The 20,020-nt window shown below is 34.8% G+C and overlaps 1 protein-coding gene across 5 annotated transcripts in view; it reads right to left on the bottom strand.

Moving 5' to 3' along the window:
- Positions 1–6,733: 6,733 nt before the first annotated feature.
- LOC115890539 (ras-associated and pleckstrin homology domains-containing protein 1) overlaps positions 6,734–20,020 on the bottom strand; it is a 331,325-nt gene continuing 318,038 nt past the window's right edge. For all 5 annotated transcript variants that reach the window (XM_030910796.1, XM_030910795.1, XM_030910797.1 and 2 more), the window contains 2 exons: positions 12,545–12,785; positions 6,734–8,863 (listed from right to left, as the gene is read on the bottom strand). In XM_030910796.1, the coding sequence (XP_030766656.1) occupies positions 7,592–8,863; positions 12,545–12,785 (1,513 nt within the window). In that variant the 3' untranslated portion in view covers positions 6,734–7,591. The remainder of the gene's footprint in view (positions 8,864–12,544; positions 12,786–20,020) is intronic.

The following is a 20,020-nucleotide window of genomic DNA, read 5'->3' on the forward strand; positions in this document are numbered from 1 at the left end:
CATTGTAAAAGTTATTAGTTATTTATTTATTTATTTACAGAGACATTGAACAAAAAATTCAATTTGAATAGATAATAGATTATCAAAAATAATATAAAATACAGGGATAATAGATTCCATAAACTAAAAAAATATTGGTTTATATGAACAATTTCACGTCGGTCGCATATGCTCCGTCCGGATGATTTCGTCCAACGGCTATCTTGAAAAAACACGCGGACCGCGCTGATCGTCCGCGTGTTTTTTCAAGACGCTCCGTTCCATCTGAAAGCGCTGTAAGATTATTGAAAAAACGTTTTTACTAAACTTAAGAATTTAATAATGAAGTGATTTTTTTATTAATCAGTTAGTTTATTTATCTTTATATAATATTTATAATAAATATTGATGCAAAATTACTTATTTTCTGTATTATTAACCTATCGAGGAATGTATGAACCGCAAAATTGTTATAAAAAGGATTAAATTTAAATCATGTGACATAATTTATAGATTTCTATTAAATAATCAGTATAATATGTAATATATGTAAATAACTAAATAAAATATTTTTACTATTTAATAATTTATTTTTAATTTCATTCCCATTTTAATGCAATTTTTTACAATAATACAAAGTGTCATCTTCTAAAGCCTGCCTTATGTTGCTTGATATTCCATTAACAGTTAATGCAAAATGCATAGAAAAAAGCTTATTAATAATTTTTATTCATCATGATGTAAATCAAAAATCAAATAAATGAAATAAATTACGGAAAAATAAGGTCAGTTATATGAACACCGACAGATATCATTTTCTATATTATTATCCTTCTATCCTCCGTTTTATCTGTAAGGTAAAGAAAAATCTTGAAAATTCCAGTTGTTTACTTTATAGGTTGTACCCCTTTTTCAACGGTACTACAGGTCTGAAACATAGAGCATATTGTCAGTAAAGCCTCTACAGTATGTCTCCGGATGGTTTGTACAAGAGGAAAAACTTTATTCTGTAGGAATAAATTGACAACCGGTTGGATATTTCGCTGTGCGAACAAAGCTAATATTAATCCTGGTCAATATATGTGATCTCTCAAAGAATGCAAACAAAATTATTTTACCACAGAAGCACGTTTTGATTTTTAGGACTTAAGATATTGAACTATATTTTCATGTTTTTTTTTAATTTTCTCTGGAACAGTATAAAGGGATTAACCAATTTATAAGTAAAAATTTATATGAAGAATGCCATTTTTCTCAAAATGTCAATAATAAAGTTTTTCCTCTTATAAAGACAATCCGGGAACATACTCTATAAAAATCTTAGGTGAAGTTCTTTTTTACTTGAAATCACTTCATAAAAAAACAACAAAACATCCAGTATATAGAAGCCTCCCCAAACACAAAATCATAAAAAGTTCTCTGCGGAAATACATCATTCTCTTTTTTCTGACTTTAGAATAACAGAAATCAGTTATATGAAAACGTGTTCCTGCTTTACATTCTTAACACTTTTCTTATGTAGGTATGAACTTAACCTGATACCAGATACTGTAATTTAGGCAACAATAGGGTACCCAGAAAAAACGAAAATAAACAAAAATGAACCAACAAACCAAAACAAACATAACCAAAGCAATCAAAATACGTTGGAAGCTAAAACGCGTCTGTTTACGAATTCCAATTGCTGAGTACTTTTCAAATCTTGCTATATTTTACAATGTTTTATAAATAAATGAAAATGGTACACTTCCGCAAAAGTAATTTGCGTGTCTATGTTTAGAAAAATTTCTAGAACAAAAAACAGAAACGTGTTTTCATGTAATTGACTTCAGCCTTCAGCTATTCTAAAGTTGAAAAACTGAAAATTATGCATTTCCGTAGAAAATTTTTCGTAACTTACTTATTTGGAAAGGCTTCCAAGTGCTACAAACAACAAATATTTCTTACATAACTGATTTCAGCTAAACTAAACTAGCCTTGATTTCAGCAATTCTAAAGTTACTATTCAAAAAGGATCAACCATGAAGTACTCCAGCGTATGCAGAAACAAAAAGAGATACTGAACACCATCAAGGAAAGAAAAATGCAATACCTGGGTTATGTGATGAGAGGTGGTAGATACGAAATACTGCGCCTCATAATAGAGGGCAAAGTGCAAGGGAAAAGATCAATAGGAAGATCTTCCGGGCTGCAGTTTCCAGAGCCACAATTGCCATTTGGATCGCCAACCTTCGGCAGGAGAGGGCGTGATAAGAAGAAGAAGAATTCAAAAAGGCTTCCAAATACTAAATAAACAAATATTTCTTACGTAATGATTTCAAGTAAACGAAACTTGAACAAAAATCTTGCCCACACAAGAGTTAAGTAGGATTTAAGTAGGATTTATAAACTCACAGTTGGATTTGGCTTTGGTGTTGGCGCCGCCGCCCAATTCTTAAAGTAGGATTTATAAACTCACAGTTGGATTTGGCTTTGGCGCCGCCGCCCAATTCTTAAAACTGTATATTACCATAAGAGCATTTATAAACACGGTTGGCGTTGGCTTTGGCGCCCGGTTGCCGTCGGACTTGAATTATGTTTAACTTTTTACCGTTCGAGGCGGTTCGCCGTCCGTAGCACCACGTAGCAATGACGTTACAGCCAATAGAATAGTAAAGAGCGATCACGTGTTGCTTTGTTTACATCTAGTTTTGAAGTATGCTAATTCCAAATTTATGGTCACTCCCAATAACCCTAATAGGGTAATTTCATCAAGACCATTACTTTCCAAATCCATAATTAAAAATCTCGAACAAAAAACCAAAACTTTAAACACTTTCGTCTCTAAAAACGCACTATAGACTCTGCTACTCTTAAGTAAAAAGTAAACAAAAATGTAAGGTTAGATCTGCCCAAAACGGCCAAAGCCAACTGTCAACCGTGGAGTTTATAAATGCGATTTTGCGGCGCTACGAACAGTCGACGGCAAATCCAACGCCAACGCCAAATCCAAAGCCAACTGTAGAGTTTATAAATCGACCTTTAAGGTCAACTCAACAGTTGGCTTTGGATTTGGCGTTGGCGTTGGATTTGCCGTCGACCGTTCGTAGCGCCGCAAAATCGCATTTATAAACTCGACGGTTGACAGTTGGCTTTGGCTTTGGTAAACTGTAGAGTTTATAAATCGACCTTTAAGGTCAACTCAACAGTTGGCTTTGGATTTGGCGTTGGCGTTGGATTTGCCGTCGACCGTTCGTAGCGCCGCAAAATCGCATTTATAAACTCGACGGTTGACAGTTGGCTTTGGCCGTTTTGGGCAGATCTAACCTTACATTTTTGTTTACTTTTGACTTGAGAGTAGCAGAGTCTATAGTGCATTTTTAGAGACGAAAGTGTTTAAAGTTTTGGTTTTTTGTTCGAGATTCTTAATTATGGATTTGGAAAGTAATGGTCTTGATGAAATTACCCTATTAGGGTTATTGGGAGTGACCATAAATTTGGAATTCCCATACTTCAAAACTAGATGTAAACAAAGCATCACGTGATCGCTCTTTACTATTCTATTGGCTGTAACGTCATTTGCTACGTGGTGCTACGGACGGCGAACCGCTTCGAACGGTAAAAAGTTAAACATAATTCAAGTCCGACGGCAATCGGGCGCCAAAGCCAACGCCAACCGTGTTTATAAATGCTCTTATGGTAATATACAGTTTTAAGAATTGGGCGGCGGCGCCAACGCCAAAGCCAAATCCAACTGTGAGTTTATAAATCCTACTTAAACCTACTCTCGAACAAAAAACCAAAACTTTAAACACTTTCGTCTCTAAAAACGCACTATAGACTCTGCTACTCTCAAGCAAAAAGTAAACAAAAATGTAAGGTTAGATCTGCCCAAAACGGCCAAAGCCAACTGTCAACCGTCGAGTTTATAAATGCGATTTTGCGGCGCTACGAACGGTCGACGGCAAATCCAACGCCAACGCCAAATCCAAAGCCAACTGTAGAGTTTATAAATCGACCTTTATAAACTCACAGTTGGATTTGGCTTTGGCGTTGGCACCGCCGCCCAATTCTTAAAACTGTATATTACCATAAGAGCATTTATAAACACGGTTGGCTTTGGCTTTGGCGCCCGGTTGCCGTCGGACTTGAATTATGTTTAACTTTTTCGCGGCGGTTCGCCGTCCGTAGCACCACGTAGCAAATGACGTTACAGCCAATAGAATAGTAAAGAGCGATCACGTGTTGCTTTGTTTACATCTAGTTTTGAAGTATGCTAATTCCAAATTTATGGTCACTCCCAATAACCCTAATAGAGTAATTTCATCAAGACCATTACTTTCCAAATCCATAATTAAAAATCTCGAACAAAAAACCAAAACTTTAAACACTTTCGTCTCTAAAAACGCACTATAGACTCTGCTACTCTTAAGTAAAAAGTAAACAAAAATGTAAGGTTAGATCTGCCCAAAACGGCCAAAGCCAACTGTCAACCGTCGAGTTTATAAATGCGATTTTGCGGCGCTACGAACGGTCGACGGCAAATCCAACGCCAACGCCAAATCCAAAGCAAACTGTAGAGTTTATAAATCGACCTTTATAGTTCGCACTCATTGCAGATGCAGTCCAATAAATTGGCTACCATTTTTACTTGCCCGGGTCCGGTTTATGCACTGCAAATATCCCAGCAGAACAGTTCAAATTGAGTCCTCATATCCTGAGCTTGGGAGAGGTCGTTCATCTGGTACATCCACTCTCCAATGAAATCTTTGGCATGTTCCATCCTCCCTTAAAAACCTCCTTTAAACTCCTCCACGCCCTCCCAATATTTTGGGTATGATACCTGAAACAAATTATATAATATAATTAATTAATAAACTCCTATAAAAGGTAAATAAGTCTACTCACAATAGTAGTACCATATTGTCCATACAATAAAATCTGTGTCCGTGCAATTCTCGTAGAATCTTTCTGCAGGAACCCATAGGGGTTCTTAGTTTCTGGGTGGGTTTAGGATGTTCCAGGAATGGTTTACTGTACCATGGCCAGAGAATAACGATACTATATCCTCGCCACTCATCTGAACAGATGAAAATGATTGGCAATAGTGTATTAGCTGATTGGTCTTGAACCACCAACGCAAATAGCCTCTTGGTGTTGTCGGCTGATACCGCCAAATACCCAACGATCACCTAGCCATATAACGATGCGTCTCATCTATTTCAACGATGTCCGGATTCGTGGACAATGGTGCTAACTGGCGTTTTTAGCAGCAACGAAAACATTAAACATGTTGTATCAGCTCGAACATATTATAGTTAAGCCACCCTTGATTGGGAGTAGAAAAATATCCAAAATTTTACTGAAAAACACTTTTCATGTACACTTTTCTTACCAAAATAAACAATAAACAAAGTCACATGATTGTCACCAATCACCAATCACTAAAAATTACAAGATCTAAGCAGTGTTGCCAACTGTTTAGTGCTTTATCCAAGATTTTTTGTGCTTTGTGCCATACCTTTGGCCATACTTTGTGCTATCCTTAGATCTTATATGGATCTTAAAAACCTCGTGAATAAAGATATGCCATAATATGTATTCCACGACTTTGTTTATGGGACAGTAACATGCATTTTTCTACTTATTTCTTTCTAGAACAAAATTATTGTTTAAGCCTTAATATAATTCAATAAATCTGAAAATCTGCAACGTTTTATGTCTTGTTCTTTTTCGGTTCATTTGAGATTTTTAAAACCTAAAGGTGCGCCCAAACTCCAGATTTGAGCAGTTTAGCTCGAACGAACAGAACGAAGGTCTGGAGTCTGGACCTGTCACCGAGCCACACCGAACGCGCCAAACATTTTTCGAAGCGTGTCGGTAAATCGGAATTGCTCAAAAGGATTTAGCGTTTGCCGAATTTTTGAATTGACGAGAAATAACTTAGTTCGTAGCGTTCGTGCTGTTTGAATCCTTTGTGTCGTTCGGGACACAAAGATTGGGACTTGATGTGAATAGAATCTTCGTAACCATTAGCTTTACAATTTTTTCTTATTTTTTGTCTCCGTACAAATTGTGAAAAAAGCACTAAAAGCTACTGCTAAATCAGTATTCGTGTTTCTTTTTATCTTGAAACTGGGTTGTAGTTGTTGATTTTGTATATTTACTATAGTAAAACTACCACGGTGTACTCACAAACACTTCAAGCAGATGTAATATTTTTATTCGCGTGAATGCAATGACTTATTGTTTCGCCTATTTATTCTGCTTGTTCCTGCGCATTCAGTTTGTTCTGTTCGTTCGGACTAAAATGCTTAAATCTGGACGCACCTTAATATTATATTATTTGTGATTTGCCCCACTATTAGACATTGTATTTTATATTTGATGAAATTAAAGAAAGACTTACTTTACATATTAATTTATTGTAATACTATATATAACAGTTAGTAAGTATATGAATAATATAAATGGTAGACAGTATACAAAGTGTTTATAGTAATAAGCACCTTATATGTAAAAAACAAAATTAAAGTTCTTTTATGTTCTACAACGCCCCTAAATTGGTCTTAACATTTTTCAATAAATAAAAACGCACAAATAAAAATTAAATTGCACCATTTTTCGGGTTAAAAAATAATAAATTAGCAATACAGAAATTTCTCTAACATATACTTGTCTACGCTTTTAAAGACTACTAATATAGCATAATAGACTACAATAGATTAGTAAAAAATCTAAAAACCAATACAAAACTTTATGCTATTATATCATATTTTATCCAATGGCATTGTAGAGATCCTCCAGTTTACACTTAATAATTTTCTTAATAATATTTTACATTTTGTTTAACTAAAAATGTACAATATGCTAAAATTTGCCATCACTTTATCGATAGCTTTAGGAAACTTAAGTAAATTATGAGCTATATTCCATAAAAAAATATATTTACAAACAAAAAAATATATTCTGAAAACTAAACAAAAATAAAAGACTCATTTATTCAACCCTGTTACACCACAGAGGACATTATTCCTGCCCTTTCCCACAATTCTTAAAAACTTCGTCCAACTAATTACCTTGTAAAAATTCGATATAAAATTTATAAAAACACACAAAAATTTACTACTTCCTTATATCTAAGAAAAATTCATTATAGATTTATATACCTATAAGCACCATAAAATGTTTGACATTTTTCTTTTCTCGTTTACAAAGTGAAATTAAATATATACAAAAAAGCACGCGGCTTAAAATTACATCAGTCCAAAACGAAAAAATCAGCAATACTCACTCAATAAAATGGCACATCATTCTCTACTAATTTTACCAAATTAAGAATCACATTTTTGCCTCCTGTGGCAGTTTTGTAGTTATTAGAAATCTTAGCCTAAGTTACTGGTTATGCTGGTGTTTCTCTTTATTATATATTACATTTAGATTTTTTTGGCAGTATAAGATTAGAAAATTACTTCAAATCATATTAAAACAGGCATGAGAAGCTGAGTACAATCTGTTACAAAAGGCTAAAACCAGAAAAGCACTTTGGATTTGAAACACGATAGTATAACGATTTGAAGTATTTTTTTTTTCAGATCCATGTAGATATGAGATGGAATTAACAGACGCGACATCAGTGCATTTTGGGTGTAGAAAGTTGTGTCGTTTGACTACGTTTAGGTGGTGGCGGTGGTGGTCTTTTGCAATTGCGAAGCGGCGATGATACATATTCTACAGCACCCTCTCCCGTGCTATCTCTATAGACATTTTCATATAAATTATTTGGTCCGTAATGTTCTTTTACCCAGTTTGACACATTGTGTTCCTTATAGTCGGGTAACAGTACAGGAGGATCTCGAAAACCAAGCACTTCATGTGGTGTAGTGTCTGGTTCTAATTTGCATTTTTGTGCAACCTGCCATTTTTTTCGCATTACACGTTGAAGATCCTTTAAGAAGTCTGTTGGTGGTTCGACAAGCTTTTTAGGGCTGGACAGTCGAGTAGTTTCCGAACGTTTAGGAGGTGGAGGTTTCTTAGGTAATGGGGGCACCTCTTGAGGCGTTAAATTAAAACTAATCTTTTTGTTGCTTTTCTTTGGACTGGTCGGTTCTTGGAAGACTACCTTTCGTTGACTTTTAGGAGAATTTCGCAGCTCGCCGCTAATATTGTAAATTGAGTTATTACCAGAGGAACTTGAACTATTCGTCGATGCAATACTATTTGACGAAATCTGTCGAGGCAATGATGTTTGCCTTAAGGATGATCTTAAACCATTATTGTTTGCAAACGGAGATGTACCAGGTAAAGTACTGGTCTGTCTATATTGTGGTGGATTAACATAGGGAGGCGGAGTGTTATAAAAGCCGTTACTACTACCATAAATAGATTCTGGCTGAGAGTTTCTATCATGGTTTTGGCCAATTTGTCCATGAAGTCCATTATTAACCATTCTTTGGGTAGGGCTGAAACTACAAGGCGGATTAGCTTGAGTCGGCGTACTACAATTTGAACCCATATTAGATAAAGGGGGACTAACACATGGAGTATTTAGTCTAGATTGTGTGGGTGTTTGGTCGGGAGACATTCCTTGTGTAGGAGTTCTATCTGGACTTAAAACATTAGTTGGAGTGGCACACGACGATCCACTGCCTTTCCGTCTACGTATCGTTCCAGTGTCTTCTCCAGGAGGTGGCGGCAGTGACATAAGACTTAGTTGACTACCAGTCAGTTCACTACCAGTCATTGGAGGTAATTCGCTAGGATTGGGCGGTGGTGGCAAACTATCAAGTGATAAGTTTGAGTTATAAAGTTCAGGAGGTGGCGGTGGCAGTTGATAGCTGGGCGACTCGGTGATTATATCCCCGCTGATTTCAGGTGGTGGTGGCAGTGAAGTAATAGAGTCAGTCTACAATAACAAAAATATATTTTAGAATACTTGAAAGTGTAATTCTAATGCTAAAGCATGCAAGCTAAACAACACAACTGATATAGTTGAAAATGATATGATCTGATCATGTATGTGTAAATTGTGTGTATCAATAATTTATAAAAGGACATTCATTTTTTACTACACCCTGAATATTATATCAAGTAACAACAACATAAAACACACTTAAAATTTCTTGTTCAATTTAGTATTATCATTATCTGGAATATATTTTTCAAATAGCCGCGTAGAGAGGTTTAGTTTTATATTATACCTATTTAATATAGTGACATTTTTAAATTGCTTATCATTGCAATTAGATGAATCCGGCCAGTGAAAGACATAAATATTGTTGAGTAGAAAAAACAAATTATCGCTGTTAAATAAAGCTTAACTTTTTCCAGAATTTTAAGAGGACTAATATTCAAATAAAAGAAGGTCTAATTATCTGGAAAAAAATGTAGTGCATTTAATAGTAACACAAATATTGATAAAGATGTATTTTTTTCAAAAGCCAACTAAAATTCAGAGCAAATGAATAAAATATTACTAGTAGTAAAAAACAAAATTCTTTAGGTAGAAAAAAGACCTATTGTGCTAAACGTTACTAAATACGACTTCTAGATATATTTAAAATTATTTTATTTCTAGTATATTCTGAAGTACAATTCCTATTTAAAATTTATAACATTATTTACTAGTGTTAAAAACCACTTAAAATATTTAGTTCAAAGTACCAATAAATTGATGAATATCATTATCGAGGCTGGAACTTTTGGGGTTCATAACACCCTTTTGCACTACAATGACACAGTATCGGTAAACAATACATGCTTCTATGAAGATATACTTTGTAACTATCAATAGGATAAATAGTATATGGCAGTTTTAAGGTATTTTTCACATTAACAGCTAAACAAGTTCTATACTATCTTGAAATACGTTATATATATTATATTATAAATAAAAACTTGTAGTAAGATGATTGATAAATAAATAAAAAAATGTTGTGATACAACGTAGTTTAATTAAAGAAGTATAGGTTTGAATAAGGCCAAATGATAACATGGTACATTCATATAGAGGGTGTTTCAGAAAACCATGTGCCTTCTGTCGTGGGGAGACTCTTCACGTAAAAATAAAATTTATTTTTATATCAACATAGGCCCGATTTTGCTTTGTAAAATTGTAAAGGCTGTTAATGCCGGTTAAAAAATTTAAAGTTTTAAAGTTGTATCTTGATATGTCGATTTCGATCTCCTCCTTGATGAGATAAACGCAATTTTATTAATCACAATTAATAAAATAAAAATAAAATTAATAAATGTGCTACCTCCAGCAAATTATAAAATGGTATTTAAGATAATTACAAAAGACCTATTTTTAAAACTTATAACATCCTGGATCTTTAAAACTATGCATTTCCACACCCCTGTTTATAAGAACTTTTTTTCATATATTTTGATGAGGAATCAATGATACTTATTTAACACTTCGGCCAGTTAATGACATTATGCCCCCATTACTGGGCGATTTTGTAGCAACCAAGTTGAGCGATAAAATTGCTTCTAAATTTCTTGGAAATTGGTTGCTTGAAACGGACCTTTTATAAGGCGACATTCAAGCATTGGCGTAACAACAGTGGTACCCGGGTGTGCCCCCCCCCCAGAGATATCCTGAATTATGACTCTTGGCTACATATTAATTTTTATTTGCTTGTGATGCAGTAAATACTACGTTTTCTAGTTTTGTTTAGTTAATATTATTTTGTTGTGTTCAAAAAATGTATTAATACATATATAAACAAAAGCCCTAGGGCCCCCCTGGGATCAACGCCAGCCCCCCCCCTCCCCCCCAGGCCCAACCCAGTATAAATTGCTAGTTACGCTAATGCATTCAAGCTATTTGGTTGTCAATCAATTTTTCTGGAAATTAATTTCAGATGCTGTTTTTTAGTAGTTGAGATCTTTCGACAATTTGATCGAAAGTGCCTAGATCGCTCGATCGGATTGCTCGTTTATCGCCTAGTTTCGCCTTTAGAAAAATTTAAAGGTTATTGCTATTAGACTTGGAGTAAGGTATATTAATAAAATTGCGTTTATCGCATCAAGGAGATCGAAATCGACAAAATATGAAGAGACAACTTTTAATCGGCATTAACGGCCTACATCATTTTGGTAACAAGAGAAAAAAGTCAGTGGCGCGCATGTTTTCTTCAGTGGCGGCTCGTCAGCGGAAGCATGGGAAGCATTGCTTCCTCTAAAATAATTCAGAAAGTAATACAATTATTTTTAATAAAAATAAAATATAAAATATACCAATTTTTACTTTTTACTCTTCCATCACTTAATTTTTGGGGAATCCGAGTTATCATATCACTTTAACATAAACGTATTTAGCCAAAACTGAACACGCCGATTTAGTTTTCATAAGTTCCTAGCCGAACGCGTGCCGAACGAGACGCCACGCGCCATGATCAAAGGGCAGCAAATTTTACAATGACGCAATATGATTCCGTTCGTAAGTACATTTTTTAAATTACAAAATACCTTTGTATTCTGGATTATTTTATTACTGTAGGCAGCAGAAAATAGTGCATCGCACTAAGAACAAAAAATAGGATTAGACGCGTGATTAGTATACATTTTTTGTTACACCAGATCCGAGTCATTTCTTTTTTAAAATCATTCAAATTTTGTGCCGTTTGGTCCCCATTAAAATGTTTGAAAAGTTTTTTGTAGTCTTAGATGCATAACGTTTTAGGATTTCTTAACGAAAGTGACAGGGGGGCAGGGGAGCATATAAGGGAGGGGTAATGGGGGTAATTACCCCTTCCAGGAAGAAATTTTATAAATAAAATAAAATGTGGTAAAAATAAAATTGTCACAAAATAAATTAATAATACCAATGAAAACAGAAAATCTAGACCAACCCAGGTTAATTTTTTCCACAGTTTAATTTTACAATACCTTTTAAGAAAAAAATAATTTAAATCTAGTATTTACTTTACATAAATATTGTCACTACCCCTCCCAGACCAAATCTCTAGATGCGCCACTGCAGGGGGGGGGGTATTTTTTTCTATTATTGCTTCCCTACTCTTTTTTGCCACGAGCCGCCACTGGTTTTCTTTAGAAAAATATTACAGAGAAAACCCATATGTACAACCCTAGTGAATCTGTTGTAACTTTTTTAGTTTTTTATGTAGCACTTATAATAACTTTTACCCTCAAAGTTTCATTCGAATCGTTTAAAGCAGTTGGAATAAAATTATAATAAATCGAAAAAAAACTAACTCACCTGTAGCTACAAACGAGAAAGATATAAAAAATAATCTTATTTTTACGTGAGGAATCTCCCTAGGAGAGATGTCACATCTCTTTTGAAACATTCTGTATGTAAGCAATTAGCAAGTTGTCAACAAAATGAATTAGTGAAGAATAAGTTTTACCAAATGAAAAGTTTAATAGGGTGGTTAGATAATGGTGGTGCAATGTTAGTGGGAAGGTTTAGTAAAAGGTTGGAATTGGAAACTGCGGGATTCAAACATCTCAGCGATTACGGATCGTGCCTTTTGGAAATTCTCTGCACTATTTCTAGAGGTCTTAAAAGGAAATAATTAAATATATTGTGAGATATTGATATTTGCCTACTACGTACCATACAAGACGTCATCTCTAAATTGCTAGGCGACATAGGGGGACTACGAGGTGAATTAACACTGGGAGGTCGTTCAGCAAAAAGACTGGCCATCTCACGTACTGGAGTACCACCACCTAACGGAGTTGCATTTCCGCTTCTATTGTTCATCGACTCTATTGATCCTCTGTTTTTATACGAATGTTGTCGTTTTAATGTACCCGAATTCGATGAATCGTCAGTCCCATTGCTGGATTTCCTTCTAGAATTAAACAATTTTGAAGAAAACCACTTGACTAAAATTAAAAATACTATGCTATGGAAATGCTTAAACTCAGAGGAGTGTCAGAAAGTTAAGCATTCCTCGAAAGATGAAAGAATATCCTATATGTATATAATTAACAGTACAGATTAAAAAGTACGGATTAATTAGGGTTTCCAATTTTCGGGATCGGGATCCCGTTTTGAAATCTTGATAGGAAAAAAGATTTTTCCTATTTCGCAGAGTTGATTGTGTGGTATATTAATAACCTATTAGGCATAAACCAGTCGTTGGAAGTGAAGAAAATGAATTTGCCTTAATTGGTTCTTTTATAGAAAATCCAATATATCTACAAGTCATCGTAATATAAATCAAAGAACTACTTCTTTATTTTTCTTGACAAAATAATAAATACTTACTTATTAAACTATTGTAGGTAAATTAAATAAAAGTAAACTGTTATAACACTAGCAAATTGCCACGGCGACGCCAGCCATCTTGATTGCCATTTTTTTGAAAAATCGCTTTTTATTCAAAATCTGAGCCAGATAGGTATAGGAAACCCTAATATAGTTTGAAAGAGCATTTAAATCTGCTTCGAGTAACTTTAAAAAATACATAGTGTTGTATTTGAAATAACGAAGTTTTTAGGTAAAATTAATATTTAAAATAGACCAGTAATTTTTGATACTCCTGTATACATTTAAGGAGGCAATACATTTTTTTAGTAAAGTTTATTTCTCTGGCTTCAAAGTCAGCACAAGAATTAACTCTGAAGAGTAATGTACAAGGTGTTGACAAACTTTTTTATTTATTATGGCATATGCATATTTAAATATCTTTAAATATCTCAAAAACCAAAGCATTTAAACATATTAACAAACCCCTATAATCACAAGATTAAACGAACTTACCTGAAGTGAAGTTCAATCTTGATTATATGAAGGTCTCGTCGAAATAAATAAGTACAATGTAGTTCCCTTTTCTCCGTGCGGCGACCACACATTTTAAAGCCTAAACAAACAAATTTCAACATGCCCCTCGCTTCCCTGCTCCCTTACCTCATTATATGCCCTTGCATCATTTCTTATTTAGTCAATTTTAAAGATACTTATTATGTTGTTGTAAATTGAGGTTGAGGGTGGGAGGAACTTATTTATTTCGACAGAGACCTTCATATAATCAAGATTGAACTTCACTTCAGGTAAGTTCGTTTAATCTTGTGATTATATAGGTCTCGTCTCCATAAATAAGTACAATGTAGATTTTTAAAGTAATAACAACAACATAATCTTTTTCTCCCATTTCTATATTGAAAATATATAAAGATTAATTTCTCAGCAAAACTATTCTCATTATCCATCAAGGATCTATTGTAAACAGTAGCGAACATTCTAGAATTTTTAGACCAACCAGCAGCGAGTCTGATGTATCAAAATTTAACCCTTTCCTGGCAGCTGCTGAAGTTACAGCATGCCGTGTACTATGGCGGTAAAATGATCCGTATCAATCCTACTCTTATTTAGGACAATTTTAATCCAGCTCCCCAAGGTTTGAGTGGATGTTTTCTTATGCGGTTTCTTGATTGTTACGAAAACAGAAGTTATACTTCCTCTAATGCTCTCTGTTCGTTTTAGATACTCTACTAACGTGCTAGCTACGCATAAATTAGCGTCTTTCTTGAAATAAGGTAAGCGTAAAAAGGGTTGCGGCTTATTTCTACCGAATGTTTTTAATCTTGCGCTAATTTTTATATGTATTTCCCCTAACTTCCGAAAAATTTCCCTTATATCAATAAGCGATAGTGTTTGTAAACGTTGACCCGATGCTAAGGCCAGTAATGTCACTAATTTATGCGTAAGCCCCTCCAAGGTTAACTCATAATTATTTTTTATTTTTAAATAATTAAGTACTACGTACGTAGGATCCCAGGTATTTTCGGACTTGGGCTTATTAGGTCTCAACATATATATTCCCTTAAAAAACCTTTGCATACGAAAATCTTGTAAGAGGTCTGGGCCCGCTATCTGTGCTATGGCTGCTCTATAAGAACTTAATGAGCTAAAAGATGCGCCTTCGTTAAAGAGTTGAGTCAAAATATTAGAACGTTGGAACCCGAAACCGAGAAGGGATCTAAGTTCTTAACGCTACAAAATTCCCACCATTATTTAAGCCCTGAGTTAGACTGTTTTAAGGTGTTACTTGTTATTGAAGACATGCAAATTTCCAGCGCTTCTTCTGGAACATTCCCTAAGAGCAAGGCTTGCCTGATAGCCGGACCTCCCGTCAGAGAAAGATGTTGGCTAACGGGTGGGGAGATCCGCTAAAAGAAGTAAATATTTATTAATTTAAAAAAATAATCGGCTCATCTATTAACATCGCCCTTAAAACCGAATACCAAGGTTGCGAAACCCAGTTGGGTACAACCATTATACCTTCTGCCTGATCAGAAATAATTTTTTTTCTTTTTGCAGAGCCTTTGGGACCATTGAAAATGGAGGGAAAGCAAAAAATAAAATGTTTCCCAGTTTGTTGTAAAGGCATCAATGGCGTACATATCTGGGTCCCTGTGCCACGATATGTATTTCTTGCATTTAGCATTTATATGCGTAGCAAACAAATCTATTTCCGGTAAACCCCACTTATAGTGACCAATTTCCCAAATGCCCAGCTCGCTAAACTCCATTCTGTCTCGACCTTAAATTCCCTGGAAGCCCTGTCAGCTTCCTTATTCTCTTGAGATCTAATATAAGAGGCTACGATAAATAATCTCCTTTCCTCACACCATTGCCAAATTATTCGAGGGATATTGTTTAACTTGGAAATTGAACACATTATGTTCTATGTAATATAGGTATATGCCAGTGCAGTAACACTACTGCACTGGCATATAGGGTAGACAACACTGTCTACCTTGCACAAGCTAGAAACGTTAGATAAGTCATTAGCAAAGCCTTTCAAGCCAAAATAAACAGCTTGTAACTCCCTAAAATTTATGTGTTCTTCTCATTCGTAGGTAGGCCAGAGACCTTGAGAACTTATGTTATTGCAACAAACACCCCATCCAATATCTGATGCGTCAGAGAATATTTCCATAGAGTATTTACTATATGATAATAAGTTTTTGCTAATAGGTATGTTTCGAATCCACCAATCGGTATCAACACATAACTTCTTAGAAATTTTCATAGTTCCGTTATAATTTCCTTTATTACTCTTTAACGCTAAATTTTTTTCTCTCTCGAAACAATTTGGTATATAAATAACCGTACTTATGGCTGGACATATGGATATCAACTTCCCTGTTAGCCTTACAAACTCCCTTGTAGTGCATTTCTTCCATCTTAAAAACTTTTTTAAATGCAAAATTATTTTTGTGATTTTTTCCTCTTGAACAGAAATAGTCATATCCATAGAGTTTAATTTAAACCCCAAAAACGTCACAATTTTTTGTGGAGATAATACTCTTTTTATAGTTTACAATAAACCCCATATTCGAGTAGTCCAATTGTTTCTAATACATTTGCTAAACATGCATCATAAGAATCTCCTAGTAATTAAAAATCATCTAAATAAACAACTGAAACGTGAATATCTCTGTAATAAACTGATTTTTACATGGCTGTGCCTTAGAAATAGCCCCTATACTAAGCAATCTCCGAACGTTGCCCTCAATTGTCTTATGTTGTTGCACCGACCATTTATGTCTACCTGAGATTATGTTATGTGATGGTCTCGTCACAAACGGAATTTTAAAACCTTGCAACCATGCCATAATACATCTATTATCCCTATACATCTTCCCTGAGAACGCGACCTTACGCCGAAGTGTTGTATTCGGTTCCAGGTCCGCCTTTGACGTGGGCGGTTGTAGGAAGTTTCTCGAACATGAGTCTGTCCCGTTTCCCTCCCTGCTGATGTTGAGGCAGACTTTTGAAGTTTAAATGCGGCGTGGACCGAGATCTGGCTGCATTTGATACGATTCTTCCTGGAGTACTTCTGACAGTCTTTAACTGACTGGATGACAGTTAAAGGCGGACAACTCTTTGCCCGCCTTTAATCTTCCTTCCAAATCCTCACCAAATAACCAGGTATCCAAAGGGGATTCCGTTAGAGTGGTTTTCCAATTTTTATTTAAATCGAAAGACACTAGTTCCCTCCTCGATATTGACTCGGAATGGATAACACCAGTTATAAAACGTTCTGTGTCGTTTAGGGTCTCTATATAATGCTTTATATTCCTTTCTCCCCCCTTTCCCTTTTCCTCTAAAATTTTTGCCATTACTTGGCCTATAGCCGACAAACTGGCTGCTAATCTTGATTGAATTTTAGCCAATTTCATCTCTGCACTCCACATTATCATGTATGGCCTGTTTCCCCATTAAATTTAACTGTGGTGGTCCTAAAGAGGTGGCATTCTCTGGAGAGGGGTACTTCTCCATTAATAGGTTAAGAACGGGTTCTTCAAGGCCGGTTTTTGCGATGTGTATCCATCTTTCTGCAATTTCCGGTTCAATCGGTGGTGTCGTGGTATTTTTCCCGTCTACCTTATCTCCTAAAACCGCTAATAAACCTTCCTAGAAAGGTTTAGGTAGGCTCTTTCCAATACCTTTTTCAATAAGTGTACTAGCGCTTTCACCTATAAGAAAATATCATGATATGTAAACACATATTGGGGCTAACTCATGCTTAAGGAGTTTATAAATCTTATACAGCTAGCTTAGCAAAACGTCACTCCATAAGGACAACCACCAACGTGCCCTTATGGGACTACCAACTTTGAAAATAAAAGCAAGACAGCCATGCGATAAGTATTCACCAATAATACATATATACCAAGCTAGAGTAACCACCAACGTACTCTGCTGTATTAATGTAATAAGTGGGAAAAACTAGGTAATATAAGCATTCACTGAGGTATTCGCCAACAATACCTACACACCAAGCTAGAGTAACCACCACTGTACTCCGCTACAATTAACTTGAATAAATTTAATGTCCTATAAACCAAGCTAGAGTAACCACCAACGTACTCTGCCATATTATTGTAGTAAGACAGCCATGCGATAAATATTCACCAATAATACATATATACCAAGCTAGAGTAACCACCAACGTACTCTGCTGTATTACTGTAAAAAGTGGGAAAAACTAGATAATATAAGCATTCACTGAGGTATTCACCAACAATACCTACCCACCAAGCTAGAGTAACCACCACTGTACTCCGCTACAATTAACGTGAATAAATTTAATGTCCTATAAACCAAGCTAGAGTAACCACCAACGTAATCTGCCATATTAGTATAATAAGACAGCCATGCGATAAGTATTCATCAATAATACATATATGCCAAGCTAGAGTAACCACCAACGTACTCTGCTGTATTAATGTAATAAGTGGGGAAAAACTAGGTAATATAAGCATTCACTGAGGTATTCACCAATAATACCTACACACAAGCTAGAGTAACCACCACTGTACTCCGCTACAATTAACGTGAATAAATTTAATGTCCTATAAACCAAGCTAGAGTAACCACCAACGTACTCTGCCATATTAGTGTAATATAAGGATAAGTGGAAAAATCTAGATAATATAAGCATTCACTAAGGTATTCACCCACAATACCTTAGAAGAAACCCAAGCTTAGAAGAAATTTCCCCCTACTATTCAGGTATTGTATATGTATATGTTATATGTTTATTTACCTTTATTTCTAACATCTCAAACACTGCTTCTAATCTCGTCCTCAGAATCTTGCGAATAATCACTACTATTCGCCTGCCTCTCAAAACTTGTTACACTTTCCTCTTCCAAACTTGTCACTAATCTTTTTCTTTTATGCATGTTTTTATTTTCTAATAACTTTAATCGCTTATCCATCCGTTTAAGATAATCAAAAAACACTCCGCTCTACGGAGCGAGAGTCGATCGATATCTTTTATGCGACATTCGATGTGGGTCGTACCGCACACAAAAAAAGACTAAATAAGAAATGATGCAAGGGCATATAATGAGGTAAGGGAGCAGGGAAGCGAGGGGCATGTTGAAATTTGTTTGTTTAGGCTTTAAAATGTGTGGTCGCCGCACGGAGAAAAGGGAACTACATTGTACTTATTTATGGAGACGAGACCTATATAATAAACGTCTTATTTTATGTCCAAGAATCCAAAAATAAAATAAAATACCGGGTGTGTGTGTTCCATAAGAAAAAATATAACTTTGGTATGGATCTTAGTTCTGACACACCCTGTACATTTGAAAATATTTTTAAATTATGCGAATTGCCTCTCTACATATACTAATAAAAAATTTTGCTTCTACATTTATCTGTTTTCGTATAATCAACCGAGGCGAATGAGGTGCGCCACCCTGTATGGGAACGAACGATTATTAGGTAAAATATACAAGGTACCGCAAAAAGTTAAATACAAAAGTTATACGGTTTTTAAATTTCTATTAGCTAGTAGTAAATTTAAGTATAGAGGATGGGTCACAAAGTTGTGGTACAATTTTTTTTAAATGCAACCCCCTGTATATTAGTGCATATTTCAATTCTCCCTTCAATTTTCAGGAATAATCGTAATACACATAATGTACCTAAATTCAACCATTTCCGAATTATGAAGTGTTGATTCTGAAATGTTAAACGAAAATTGTGTAACTTTCAGACTTGATAGAATCTCATTTTATACATCTATAAATGCTAACTTGAAAACTAATGTCAAATATTATTAATTATCACAGTTTCCGCGGAATGGCATCGTTAAATGAAGCCGAACACATCGAAATTAATTAAATCAAATTGTTTAAGTGATATTTTCAAAAGTCAATAACTCGGGAATGGTTGGTTTGAGGTAGATTGTGTGTATCCCAATTTTTGCTTAGAATTGAAGAAAGAACAGGAAGATGCAATAATATACAGGGAGTTCCATTTAAAAAATGAAACTTTGACATGCCACGATTTTATGAGCGATCCTGTATACTTGAATTTATTATTCGCTAATAGATATTTAAAAACCCTATAACTTATATATTTAATTTTTTTGCGGTACCTCGTATATTTTCCCTAATGATCGACCGTTCCCATACATATCAGCGACCCTGTATAAAATTTTGAAAACATAAAAAGTTAAAAAATACGCACACGTCTATCAATTAAATATTAGAAATACAAATAGATTCTTGCCTGAAAAGTGTTTACTTTTAGCGAAGTCAGTTTTTAATACAT

This window comes from Sitophilus oryzae, unplaced genomic scaffold, assembly GCF_002938485.1.
Source record: "Sitophilus oryzae breed Bouriz unplaced genomic scaffold, Soryzae_2.0 scaffold_882_pilon_pilon, whole genome shotgun sequence".
NCBI lineage: Eukaryota > Metazoa > Arthropoda > Insecta > Coleoptera > Curculionidae > Sitophilus > Sitophilus oryzae.